Source organism: Aquila chrysaetos, chromosome 12, assembly GCF_900496995.4.
Source record: "Aquila chrysaetos chrysaetos chromosome 12, bAquChr1.4, whole genome shotgun sequence".
In the NCBI taxonomy this organism is placed as follows: Eukaryota; Metazoa; Chordata; class Aves; order Accipitriformes; family Accipitridae; genus Aquila; species Aquila chrysaetos.
Window position 1 is genome coordinate 39,536,014 of NC_044015.1, and position 14,714 is coordinate 39,550,727.

Sequence of the window (14,714 nt, forward strand, 5' to 3'; positions counted from 1 at the left end):
AGCTATAGGCCCCTGTCGGTATTAATGTAATTTATTTATCAAATTGGGTATAGGGTAGAAAGGGAGATTCTGAATTTTTATCATGATATCAAAAAACTGTATTTAACTGATTTCTCACCCACGTGAGTACCAAAAAGTACCCTAAAATGTTAGGAGTCATCAGAAACTAAAAACCACACCACACTTCTTAGATCTTGGAATGGTTTCCATTGCACAAGGTCCTTAACATGAACTTGAAGGGCTTTCAGTGTTTCACGAAGACCTTTGTCTTCAAGAGAAAGGAACTATCCTTGTGCCCTCCACTTGGACAAAACCTGACATGATTGATTCCAATCTATGATCGGTTCATTAGCGGTAATAAGTTGCCATTAATTCCACTATCTCTGCACTTAAATACAAAATGAGCTGAATCTCCTAAGAGCTGAAGCTGCTGTGGATCCATGCAGGATCAGACTGTTGGTGACACAGCCAGCCTGATACCACCTTTGCTCTTCTCCACGTTTGTTAATTTGCAACCCAGACTCTGGAGCTCAATATGATACATATTGAAATAATAATTAGGCATTGTTATTATTAGATTCTAAAATGCCGTGAGCATGAAAGGCAATGCACGGTGAGACATTACATGTGTATTTCTGTTCTGATTCACCTCTGGAGAAAGCCCATCGTGGTGGGTCGGGTGGATTCCCTAGTGACGGCGTGAGAGTCCTTTCTCCCAGCCACCTCCCAGCACCTTCAGATGTTGATTCCCGATGGCCACCGAGAGTATACAAACTGTATGGAAACGGAGCTGAACTCGAGCACTGCTACCAGAAGCGCACCCACGAAAACTAGCAGCACTTCACAATTTTACCGTCTGCTAGATACAGGCTTTTTAGCTAAAAACCAAAATGGCAAATCATTTACCAATGGTTTTGCATATTGTGAAGGGTTAACAAAACTTTCATTATCACACTCTATTAAGCCAGGACCAGGAAACAATTTCTAATCAACACTCAGATCTGGGCAGGGATTGTGCAGTCTTTTGTAGGAGGCCTCAGATCTGTGTTCTCTATTCTCACATGCTCACTTCCAGCTGTTGTCATTGAAATCCCACATAATCTCCCCGGGTCAAAGGGCAGTCATCCATGACTGCCGCTGTTAGGAGGTTATGCTGATTTCTGTTGTCAAATATTGGCCCTTTTCTCTTTCAATCACTCCCATTCTACTTTTTTTAACAAGAAAGATCCAGCCTAGAATTGTATTACATGACTTTAAAGTCTTAAAAGTGTTTCTCTATTGTACTAACACGACATGCCCTGGACGGTCTAATCCATCCTGCTATGGGCCACAAAGAAAGTTCTGGTGCTTCTTAAAACCTCAGCCAAAGGCAGGTAGGCGAGCCGGAGAGAATAACGGCGTACGTGACGTGCGGCCCAGCAGTTATTTCATAAGAAAATGTGTAATTTGTCCAAGGTGAGCTATTGCTGTGGCATTAAAATTAAATTGGAAATAACAAGCCGAAATAGAAGTGGGAGCATTTGTCAGGGAACAAGAGAGGTTTCTGTATCACCTTTAACGTATAATATCTTCCTTAACTCTTCCATAAGAAGTCCATGAATTAAAAATGCAGTCTAATTTACCATTCAAGGTTTATCATTTACAAATTTGAGGAATGCATTTTGTACAAAGCAATTAAAATGAGGCCATTGTGCCAGCTCTGGAGATCGGTATTTGGGGTCTGTTGGTAAATGCAGATTTCGTTACAGCTACGTGCAATATTCAGGCCTGTGTACGGCTCCCTTGTGCTGTCTTCCATCGGAATAGGAGAGACATTCACTTGGACAGAGTATTGCGGCTGGGATAGATGGTGTCTTCAATCTCCACATTTTTTTTTTTAGACACAAAGTTAGCGTATGCAGTTTGGCCCCATGGATCTAGCTTTCCATTTCCAGCGTGGGATAGTGACCAAGCATCTCTTGGCAGCAGAGAGCTACTGCTGTTGCCCCGGGCAGGGTGAGCAGGTACAAGTGCTTGGGCAGTGGCTGGTCTCAGCCCGGGGAGCTCCCCCCCGGTCACCCACACTTGCCGTGGAAGTGGACACTTCCCAGAAGTGAGGTGCACCTTCCTCCCCGCGCGTCCACATGGCACGCGGCCGCTGTGCCAGACTTGCCTGCAGGACCCTGTGTCTGTGCAGAGGGATGTGCTTCTGCAAGGGAATGCAGTCGTGGGCTGCCTCAGCTGGGTCAGCCCAGGCTTAATAAACTCACCTTCCAATTAAGCAGAGTGTAAGTGTTACGAAGGTCTTGACTGAAGCGTGCATATTCTGTCCTTTCCGTTTTGCTAGAGAACGCAGATTAGGACAGACTCCGTCACTCCCATCCTCCTCAGCCAGTGCAGACGTGGAATAGCTAATCTTTTGGGAGTCCTCGGGGTGATCCGGGTTCCCTCTGATAGCATCCCCTCTCTCAAGGCCTCCATGTGCTGTGTGATATAGATGTTAATTTTCTAATCAATATTATTGCTCCACATTGTTTGTGAAACATGGGATTATCTAGATAGAGGATAAAACCAGAAGGAATCAAGTTGCACTTTGAGCAGAGAGGGCTTTTCTTTTAATCGGGCATTTGGTTAAGATAATAGGCTTGAGACCCTAATTGATTATTACTATTTTAAGGTTTTAAGATGACTATGTATAGTGAGATGCTGAACATGAAAAAGGCTTTAGAAATGGCTTCAGTGCCAGCTTCGGGGGACTTGTGTAATTTCAAAACACTGAAAAGGAATCAGTGTCTCCCAAAAAGCTGTTTTCCAAAGCTTAATACATTGTCACTCAGACTGCAGTGGAAGAGAAATAACTGGGTTTGGAATTTTTCATCTTCAAAGGAGTAACTCTTTCCCGGTTTTATTTAAGCTTGGATTTCAGGAAACCGGCTGTATCTCTGTTTAGAAAATACCTTGTATATTTATGGTGCAATCTAACTATTTTATAATAAAAATAATACTGTTGGATTACACAAGGAAGCCTGCTAATTAAATAACAATAATACCTTGAGCACCTTGAAAACATCTTCTGATATTCAATTAAGGAACAACAACCCGATGAACTTTAACCTATAGACCATATTCAGACTTTCTACATAAAAGTAATTGCATCAGTCATGATTTTCTCAAGCTACAACACAAGCTCTTGATTGGTAGCTCAACGTCTGAGACTCCTTTTTACAGCATTAATTGGGAAAGCAGACAATACTCTCCCTGTAAACTAGATTTTAGGACGAAGGTTAGTTGCCTTTGTACACGTTTACTCATTGAAATAGGAATGTTTGCTTAATAATTCAAAACAAATAGCATTAGACAACAAGTCCTAATCCTGATTTCTCCTCTGCCAGTGTAAATTAGGAGAAAATTAGGTGAAACTCTGTTTGATCAGTGTAGAAAGACTTGTTTAAAACTTCTTTGAGATCAGAATTAGGCTCCAGCATTCAAGCCTTTTCTTCTGGCTTCTTTACTGGGATCTAAAAGAAGAATATGTAAATGGCATTATGAATTTTCTCCCCAATTAAAGCAGTCATCAAGTTATGGAAAGATGTTTTTCATGTGGTACTTGGTTACGATAGTGTTGCATCGCATTTGTATGCTATACCAAATGTGTGATTGGGTAATGGCATATTATTTATTAGTTAGTATCCTGATCTGCTTTATTCAATTTGGTCTGATTAGCCTGGGTTTTTTTTCCCCCTTGGGGGAAAAACCATCATCCTCATGAGCCAAAGTGAGGTCTTGTGTAATGAGCTAACTCCTAGCTGAACCTAGACTTGGGTTGAAGGAATGATTCAACAATATATTTAAATGCCTGCTTAACTTTGTCAGCCCATCTTTATTTGGCAGGGCAAATAAGCATGTGCTTTAGTCAAGCATGTGATTAAAATTAAGCACGTGCTCCAACTGCTTTGCTGAGTCAGGGCCTGCCTTGGCTAGCCAGGTGTCTTAATTTATACCCAGAATTTCAGTGAATGAGCTCTGTTAGTTTTTTATAAAGTGAGTAAAAATTCTCTCATCCTCATTTTGAACACCTGCTTTACTACCAAAATGTGACTGTCGCACAAAGCTGTGGAGATAACCCAATCATATACAGCAATTTTAGTGTCCTATCTTTGGGATATTTAGCAAAAGGATCACAGTGCACGTATTTCAGTAAAGTGCCGTATGAAAAGTAAATCTTGCAAGCTTTCAAGATGTTTAATCATCTTTTCAGTAAAGGAGCTCGTTAATGCTAACATCTGCATATGTAATTGCTTGACTTTACCTATTTTTTTCTCATTCAAAATTAAGTGGAACAGCCAAATTGATATATTTTTGCATTTTGACCCCTGTTAATAGGCGCAAAATGTTTACTTCACATATTTTGTCAATCCTGGTATTTCCCAGTCACTCTTCTTTTACATGTCTAGCTTCTTTGTCCTATTTCTCTCATTTTCTTGTTGCACGGTTATCACAGCTCAGCAAAAGCTACAGTCTTAGGCCTGGATTTTACTATCTGAACCATCCAGGCAAACCTTTAAATTTTCACAGAGTTCTACTGAACTGCAAATTCACAGACCAACCATGCATCGAAATGAGTTCAAGATACAACTCTAAGCCAAGGGCATTGCTTTTATGGGTATCAAGATATTATTAATGATTGGCGAGACGAGCCCCTGATTTCCTAATGTTTATAAGTAAATAACAAATTGGAGAATTGTGAAATTCACCTTTCATTTGTGAAATGTTTATTTTCAGTCTTGAAGGATGAAAATCTAATCACTCTCATTGACGTGCTGTTGTTTAATGATTACTATTACATGTACACGCATAAGAAATGTTCCTACAGAAGTAAGTGGACATTTCAAGTATACCCAGCAAAATAAGAATAAAGAAATTAGCACTTATTAACACTTAAAGAAATAACTTATTCAACTGTTGTCATGCCCTGCGGGACCCTGAAAGCTAGAATGTATTTAAAACCATTCTACGGCATTTTCTTTTCTGGTTTTATCTGTGTTTGCTAGGCTAAGGTAACGTGGTTAGCCGTGGGACAATCACGTTTTTATTGGATGATTACAAAGGCCTGTAGACTTTCCCTTAAAAAATCAACCCGATATCCTACCATAGCTGTGATTTGTTTTTTACTTCAATATTTAAATTTCACCTTCACTCTTAGTGCGATAGGAACCTGCCTGAGAAATGCAGGTGGAAGTGGACACCAGAGCAGAGCCAGTATGGTGCACTGTGAAAAAACAACACGTGACAGATGTTCGTAGCATTGCTGAATGCACTTCTGGAAGTTGCTCAGATACTGCCATGATGAGCACAGTATGAGAAGTTATATAGCATAGACTGGCTTCCCTACGAAGGGCTCTGCGGAGTAGTAAGCGTCCTGGCCCTGATCCAGCAAGGCACTTAAGCATATGCTTAATTTTAGGCACATGAGTGGTTTCAGTGAAGACCTAAGAGAATTATTTTTAATTCACAGATCATTTAATTCAATAGGCAGGTCTGCTGCAGCATATGAAAAGTAGATTTTCATATTAAAAATACTTGGGAAATTGTCAATGAACAAACATTGTGTATGGCCAGCAACCATTTCTAAAAAGCAGAATGATGTAGTCATCACCTTTATTATGGTAAAATACAAAGCAGATCAGGCAAAAGCATTTACAATTATCTGAGAGCTATTTCTAAGTTGAAAATAAGGAAAAATAAAAGCTTGTAAGAACATTTTTTCATTTGAAGTAGAGAAAAATTTATTCTCTTGATGTAAATAAAAACCTTGTTTGCAGATTGAGGAATTTGTTTGTGTTGAATTTCAGCATCAATTTCAATATTTTATGGTACATTTATCTACAGCTGGAGCATGACAGATTTGTGTATATTTATATGTTTGTGTACATAATACATATGTATACACACATACACAAGGATGCCCAAAGATATACATATACACAGTTTGAAAACTCATCATTATTGCTGAAGTATAAAAACATGCCTGATGTAGAAACTTGTCTCGAGTCTGTTAGCTTAGCGACTGCGTTCATCTGGCATTGTAGGAGCCTCACAGAAACAGGGTAGTTCTTCTGTGCAGGAGCAGAATTCGCTGAGATCTTGGCTGGAGGTGAATGGCTGACCTCCCTCCAGATCTCTCCCAAACCTTTCCCTGACACGTTCCCTGACATGTCACCCTCTGTAGTCCTGCACACAAGATGTATTTCTTTTACTTCCCATTCTGCAGGTAGAAATGGCCATGGGATATGTTGGGGTTTTTATAACAACCCCAAAAGAAAGCCAGGAGAACAAATATGCAGCTTGCATTAGTCCTGTTGCTCTGGTCATTAGAGGAAGGTGCACAGGTACTGCCAGGATGAGTGTGGGGTACAGTGCCATATACCGAACGTAGGGAAATTGTACAGAATCTGGCAAACAATTAACAACGGAGCAGATGGTGCCCCTGCAAAACATTCAATAATATACGTGTGCGTGCGTTGGAATCAGTGACTCTAAGTAGGACAACCTAAAAAGGTATGCCACTTATCCTGTGGACAAGTAGGACTTTACAGTTCTTTTAATAATCTCTTTATCCTGAGATTTCTCCTTTGACCCTGATTTCAAAAGCAGGATGTCAGTCTGGCCGACTAACTGCAGACCTCTAATTGAAGTCCAGCTATGTCCCGCGTGAACTGCTGTATCCCACTCCACACACTTACACTGGGTTGCAGCCCAAAAGCTGCTCCTTTTGTAATTGATCATACCCGTGAAAATTAAATGAACATTTGGTGGTAGGCATGTTTTCAGGGAAGAAGGAAAATACTGTTATGTAAAGTGTAATAACATTTTGATACCAAGTGTAGAGGCATTCCTTGCACAAGGGAGGCCAGCGTGGAAGCGTATGCCTTGGTTCCTAAAGACAGTCCAAAGCTCAAAGTTAATACTTTTCTTCTGCAGAGATTTATTTTTCTTTTCAAAAGCTAGTTTTAAATGTTAGAATTCTTTTTTTTTTTTTTTGTGGGAAAGACATTCATTTAATTTTTTTTATCCAGCTGCTATTTTAAGATTTCCCTAACGTAACCTTAGAAAAATGAAGAGTACATCTTTAAATCTTGTTTTGTTTGAATGAATGGGTAGATAATCCTGATCAGATGTTTCTTTAGAGAATAATGTTTAAAACGATTATGGAACTTAGCTGTCCTGTCTGTTTCCTAGGTACAGTATTTTCATTTCAATTGTGAAGTCATTAGGGGTCATCCAAGGTAACCGTTTATTAAAATAGTCCTCTTTTGTTTCAGATTTCCTGTTGAGATGCTTTAACATGTAAAAATCTCCCTGCTGATGTGTCATGTTAGCTTTCCTAACCTCTAGATAGAAACCACAAAGCAGCCTACATAGCTGTATGACTAGTTACCCACCTACATAAACAATAATTACTGCTAAGTGGGAAATTAGATGTCACATTTTAAGTCTAAATGAAAGTAAAGTACTTGAGAATACTGTCATTAAATGCTTAAAGCTAATCGCAGTTCTCTCACTCTGTTTGTTTTGTAGGACATTTGGGCTTCCAGGACAGTTTTGTCACATCAGGTGTTTTCAGTGTGACTGAGCTAGTAAGAGTCTCACAAAGTAAGTATCATTTTGTGGCCAGTTTATGTGGTTTCTGCAATCCCAGTTTTTTTCTTTGATTCTTATCGTGCCCCTTCCCCAATTCAGAAACAGTGTCTTGAAAATTGAGAGTCTCTTCTCCCCACTTCTCATCAGTGGGCAGTGTTTGTGTGCCACATCTTTTAACATGGGAAAAGAAAATAGCATAATTTTTTAAAGTAAATGAAAAAATTTTAATTCTGCAAACTTGCATGTGCAAGTTGATAAGCTTGTCTGGTACCCAGCTGAAAGTGGGCAGACTCTGTATCAGAGTGCAGATAAAAGCCTACAGAGGTCTGCTTATCCAGTAGATCCCTTGCAGGATCCAAGGACTGTATTTTAACCATACCTCTGGAAATGACATGATCTGTGCACATAAACCTGGAAATTTTCTTATGCCACTTTTACGTAAGAATTACAGTGTTCATCCGTGCCATGCGTACATGTGTTTCTACACCTGCAAATTGATGAACTCATTAATAATGCCAACAACTGTACCAACTTCAGCTCTGATAACCTCAGTTCATTGAATCATAGAATCATAAAATGGTTTGGGTTGGAAGGGACCTTAAAGATCATCTAGTTCCAACCCCCCTACCATGGGCAGGGACACTTTCTGCTAGACCAGGTTGCTCAAAGCCCCATCCAACCTGGCCTTGGACACCTCCAGGGATGGGGCATCCACAACCTCCCTGGGCAACCTGTTCCAGTGCCTCACCACCCTCACAGTGAAGAACTTCTTCTTTATATCTAATTTAAATCTAACCTCTCTCAGTTCAAAGCCATTACCCCTTGTCCTATCACTACATGCCCTTGTAAAAAGTCCCTCTCTAGCTTTCTTGTAGGCCCCCTTTAGGTACTGGAAGGCTGCCCTAAGGTCTTTCCAGAACCTTCTCTTCTCCAGGCTGAACAATCCCAACTCCCCTCTCAGCCTGTCTTCATAGGAGAGGTGCTCCAGCCCCCTGATCATCTTTGTGGCCCTCCTCTGGACTCGCTCCAAGACTTGCGCAGAGGCATACATCTTGACTTCGCAAGGCCTGCATTTTCCATTAACTGTATGGAATTCTGTCTTCTAGAGGGATTTGTTTTTTGACCTTTAAAGAATGCTAATGCCCCCAGCATGAATGACACACTGCAGCATGATCATTACAGGCTTGTCAATACTCACTAACAACTCTGAATTAAGAGTACCTGTCACCACCCTGTTCCATTGATCAAAGGTGCATTGATTGTATTTTGCTATGACATAATCCAGATAGTCCAAGGAGAGAGTATGGACAGTTTCTTGCAGAGAGACTGCTGGTAAGCCAGGGCCATAGGTACCAGTCCTTTGGGGATCTTTTCTGCGGCTGGTGTAGAGTTGTGCAGTAACATCACATTGTCACCAATTGCCACTGCTCCAGGTGAACCACTCAACTACGCAACTACATTCCTCTCTAAAACCTTAGGGTTTGTAACCAATCTCTCTAGCACAGACAGTGATAAAAATGGTTCCCCTCCTAGACAGCAGGAATATTTGTTTGTGTACTGGCTCTGAGCATGTAGTTTAAGTCCTTCCGGGGCTGGAATCTAACTGGCACAAACCTAGCAGAGAATCTGTGGTTTTGAGTCAGAACACAGAGTTTCTGTAAGGATTTTCCTGTTTTATTTCCTCTTTTGGAAAGACTTGCACTAGCTAGTAAATTGGCTTTATATTCAAAAATAGGATGCTACAAGGAAAGCATGACAAGTGGGAGATACATGACTTCCAGAGTTATATGTGCTGGAGGGAGAGACAGAGAGAGAAAAAGTTTGAGGCAGACATTTCTCCTGAGTTTTCTTCCCTGACAACTGGTAGGAATTTTGTGAAAAGGACAAAGTTAAGAGGACTTAGAAGTCAAGAGTAGCTGCTGAGTGCTCAGCACATTTGCAAATCAGTTCACTTACTGAAGTGCTTAAATAGGGACTTTGACATCTAACTCACTGTACTGTGTACACTGACTTGCTGGTACCTGCAGCCATGGTGGACAAAACCAAGTTATCACCAGTCTTTGAATGTCTCCGTGTTATGTCACTTTATTTCAGTGTGACAGCGTAAGGCTTTTGAAGCCCAAAGGATTCACCCTCCCCCTCTGCAAGGCATCCCACTTCACCACAATCTTATCTTCGCTGTAGGAGCCCTACACAGCAGAACTGCCTCTGGACTCTGTCAGCCGTGCTTCATGTGCGCACAGGACAGGGCTGCTAGAAAACTGCCCCCGTTCAGGGCTTGAGCCTTCACAGCCAGCCCCAGTCCCAGCCGCCCTGAGAGTTTGGCATTGACCTCACGAGCGTCATGTTTCATGCTTATTAATTTTCCATGATATTTTATTGTAACTAAACTAAAACATTGTGTATCAGAAAGCCTAGCATTCAGCATGTTTTGCAAACTATGAAGTGTGTCTGAGATGTTCCCTCTGCTTGCCATTGAAGTGCACCTCCTCCAAGGAAGGGGCACCTGCACGCAGGAAGAGCAGGACAGGCATGAACTTTATCAGAAATAAGAAAGAACGTGTTGGTGGGTGAAATAAAAAGATTCAGCTTTTATCTGTTCCAGACACAGGAGTATGCACTCTTTTTCATGGGCTCTTTAATAATCCTGGGAGGTCAAGACCTCAGTTTTATATCCTGTCTACAAGCCAGCACCTCTACCAAAAATAGTGTCCCCAAAGCCTATCGGGATATCACTTCAGAACTGACTCAGAGGGGAAGAGTGCCAGCAACTGATTTAGCTACGCTGCTTTTGATAGCACCCTGGATTTTCCTTGGAGATGCCCCAGACATGTACTGACCAGCCGTAACCTTGTTTACTTTATGAGGTCTGAGAAGCCCACAGCCTGACATGCCGTGGCTACCCAGTAGGATATGTTTAGTGTAGAGTCTAGCATCAAATTCCCAGTGAAGTCAGTATGAATTTGCATGCTCATATTCAAAGAATTATTTAACATAATAGAGCAACAAAGTAATTGCTGCATATTTGCCTAAATTGGCAGGCAAGGTCTTTTAAAGAGTGTGCTTTTCAATATAACCCTTGCTGGGTTGTCTACAGGTTCCTCTGTCTTGATTTGAGACCAGTCCGTGAGTTATTTTCATGCTGGGGAGCTCAGCTTATGAACAGCCATCATCCAGACTCAGTGGCAGCTATTAACAGTCTGTAGCTTGAATAATCAAAATGTCCTCACTCCATTCTCCTGTTTTTACTTTCTAAAAAGTCATTGCTCCTTCAGAAGCCACCATGGCTAGGGAAGGAACAAGCCTGCCTAGCCATAGTGGGCCCTCATGGTTAGTCTCTGCTCTCTTCCTGAGAGTGGTCTGTGTTTGCGTTACAAAGAGGTTATCTTTGTGGATGCCCATTGTCATTTTTCTTTCCACGCTTGCTTTTGATAAAATGATGATAGAAATAAGTGATTTCCCACAGTTTTAACTGGCCTGTGGCTGCTGTTATCTAAAATTAATCTTACGAAATATTGTTGGTAGCAATTATGTGCCAGGTTTATTTAGTAAAGTTCCCAGAGGTCCACATGACAAGGAATCTCAAGTAATAGGCAGTTGTCTCCGTCATGCAAATTTGGGCAATGAATTAATCAAACGAAAGGTCAGCTGTTACCATTATCTATCTTACCTATCAGTGCTGATCATCACAGTTTCAGTGAGCTATTGAACAAGTCTAGACTGTTTTGGTAACAGAAACTTGCTTTCTTCAGTCCTATAGATGCAGATCTTCTTTTGAAATGCTACCGAGCTACTGAATCTTGCAGAGCCTAGTAAAATAGAGAAAGCAGATCATAAATGTTCATCTGAAAAACAGATAGACCCCTCTCCACCCCATCTGATGTGAATGTTGCAGACCATGCTGTCAGTTTTCCTACATTATTAGCAGGCAAAGGGTGTGAGCTCCTTTCTACGTGTTGTCTGTCACCCCAGATACTGGGGAGACCCCTTCAGATAACAGAGACTTCATTCTTCCATCCCTAGAGAGGTTTGGGCTGACAACAAAAGGCTCAAAAGCAGAAGCGTTGGGGATGTGCGGGTTTTGTGAACTGACAGCCAGCCGTTGGCCAAGAAAAACCTTCTCCCTCTCTACCCTTGTTAGGAAAATATTCCACTCACTGTGTGCAGCTATCTGCAGGGCGCTGGAGAATACCCTCCGCAAAAGGTGCCGCCAGAGGGGTGGCTGTGGTGCCAAGCCACAGCCAAGTGTACAGTCCCGTTCCCTTGGCAGAGGCTGGGAGGCCGTGGCAGGCTAGAGCAGGGAGAGAGGCATGGGGAACGCTGTTCCCCTCTTGGCTTTGAGTCTGCACCACGTGCTCTTGTGCAGAGAGCTGCTGGGAAGATCTCCTCCCTTGGAGGTCCTTCAAGCAGCCAGATAAACTGCACTGCCCAGGATGTGAAGAAAGATTTAGGATTTATGAACATTCGCTAGAGCCAAATCAAACATATTTGTTTTGTGCTGTGTTATTTGTCAAAATGACATCATTCTTCATGCTGATAAACAAGGGAATTCTGACTGCGCCCTGGACTGAAAATGCCACGCTTTGAGTTTTAAGATGTTAGCTGTGTGCAGTAAGGAGCTGTATGGAGCAAGTGGGGTGACTTTTAATCCTTCTAATGAGCCAGTGAAACCACAAGCACACAAGCATACATGCAGTTGCTTACTGCTCCTGTGTAAACACAGAAACGGTCCAGCTAATTATCCCTGAAACAGTTACACTAATTCCACAGGTAAGAGGTGCTTTTGTGGCCAAGGCATTTTGGAAAGCTCGGGATCCTGCAACACCGAGGCTGCTGGATGCAGCGGGTGCTAGACTTGGTTAGCGGCACCTTTAGCAACGGAGGCAGGAGCTGAAACCGTCCTTGCCATGAGGCAGGCGGACAAGTGCTAGAAATGAAAGTAATTGCCGCTGCTCCAGGCATGGAGCGTGGATGTGACGGAGGAGACGCAGCTTCCTCGTGCCTTTCATCCACTGGCCAGGTACAGCTGAAACAAACTGCAGGGAAAGTCCTGCGAAACCCAGCGTGTACTGGATGCCTATGGCAAGGTATGGGGTGGCCCGGCTCCTTGTCATGGGTCTGGGCCAGGCAAGCGGCTGCAAGGGGCAGGGAGGATGCTGCTGCCTTCTTGTAGCCCAGGAGGGGAGAAGAGGCTCTCCTCCACGCAGAGCACGTGTGTGAAAGCCGTGGTATAATAAAACAGCTCTCTCTAAACAGCAGCCTGTATGTTTTCTGCTATACTAAGCATTACAGTAGTGAAGGTAGTTAAAGTCAGCAGCATGAAAATTAACATTTAAAAAGATATTCTATATTCCTTAGCAAAGCACCGCTATCCAAAACACACTGTGTGGGCTTGGGTATGAGAGGAAGAAAAAAAGATTATAATAAAAAATAGACTGCAGGCATAGAGTGAACAGTTGCCGTGACCTTGCCTTTTGTATGCCATTACACAATTCAATGGCAGTCCACTCAAACCTTGCTCTCGATCAATATCCTATTAAAGCAGCACAAAAAGTCTCTATAAACTTAGTGGTTAGCTATGTTTATAAATGGAACTCAACATAATTAGATGGTCAATAGCAGGCTGTACTTGTAATTTTAAAATGAACATCACACATTTCATATCTGTTGTATTCGGCAAAACCTCTTTGAATCTAACGATACAGTGTGTAGAAAACAAAGGCCTTGCAAAAAAAAACCCACCCAGCTCCCCTTTCCTCTCGGCAGCAGCAGCGCAGTGTGTTTCCCTTTGTTTATGGAGTCACAACTCAGGAAAAAGTTTATTAGTCAAATGTCATGTTTCTCCCATTTAACCTTAAACACATTATCACTTTGCTGCAGTGTTACACATGTAATGATCTTAGTCACATCCCAGCCCCTTTGTAAAAATAAATACATAAAAATGGAAAAAAGAGAAACTAAATATTAACATGACTAAAAGAGAGTGCCGTATTCCAAGGAAGACAAATGCCAGCCTGGCTGGTTTTATTTAGTGGGTTTCCTGTTCTGTAATTCAATAAATTTTTCAAAATAAATATTCCAATTGGGTTAAGTCAGAGGGCTTTTTGTTAATTTCTCTGTTATTTTTCTTGACATTTCGGGTGAAGATCTGAGCTAACAAGCTGGCAGCGGAGGGAGCAGGCTGGCAGCAGGGGCGATGCTGTCCCGCGTCCCCGGGAGTAGCACAGGGCTGGTGCTCAGGCAGAGGCACCCACCTTCCTCCTCCTCCTCCTCTTGGGCAAACTAGCTCCTCCTGCCCCTCAGAGCAAGCAAGACGTGTCTCATCTGCACGGGGATTTTTTTGTGATGCCAGCAGCTGGAATGGGAGCTGAGGCCGGCATCTGTTTGCTTAGAAAGCCTGCGCACATTAGCAGGCTGGGTGTTAGGGGAAGAGGGGTCCTTCCTCCTCACCCCCTGCCAGGTCGGAGCCCTGGGCCAGATGACATCTTGATGCCGGCACGTAGGTGGAGACTATTGTTTTGACTCACAACTGCGATTTCTGACATCCTTTCCTGTTTGGGAGACGTTCCTGAGCTATCAGAAGGTCACTTTTTGCTGCAGAGCATTTCTTAGGGGGGAAATGGCATGTTTTTAATGTCGTTGCCTGGAGTTTCTGCAGGCCGCAGCGTGTAACGGCCGGCTGTGCTGGAGTGGAACTTCCCAACCATGCTGCTGCTTCACGTGGGGACAGAGCGTGTTCCCGGGGCATAGGAACAGGGCTTTAGGGAGGTTGCATGGTGGATTGTCAGATGCCACAATGAAGAGGTTTAATTTAGGTAGAGCTTGGGCACAGTTTGCACCATTTTGATCCCTTTGCTTACTTTTCAGAGCTGCAGCCTTTGCGGGGAATCCTGCAAATAAATGCAAGTGTTCCCTTCCCATCAGCTTTCTGGGCCCATGCGAGGTGGACAGTCCACAAAGGCAGCGTGAAAAGCCGCTCGGAGTGGTCTTGGATGCCTCCTGGCTGGGCTAGCTGCGCTGTGCCCACTCTCGTGGCACGTTGCACTGCAAAACGCAAGGGTGACTAGAGGAGGCGGATGCGGGGCAGCGAGCTC

General features: G+C 42.7%; 1 protein-coding gene across 12 annotated transcripts in view; it reads left to right on the forward strand.

Annotated features, from left to right (window-relative positions):
• Positions 1 to 14,714, forward strand: part of NFIA (nuclear factor I A) — a 360,965-nt gene that overhangs the window by 259,836 nt on the left and 86,415 nt on the right. For all 12 annotated transcript variants that reach the window (XM_030034253.2, XM_030034252.2, XM_030034251.2 and 9 more), the window contains exon 4: positions 7,558 to 7,632. In XM_030034253.2, the coding sequence (XP_029890113.1) occupies positions 7,558 to 7,632 (75 nt within the window). The remainder of the gene's footprint in view (positions 1 to 7,557; positions 7,633 to 14,714) is intronic.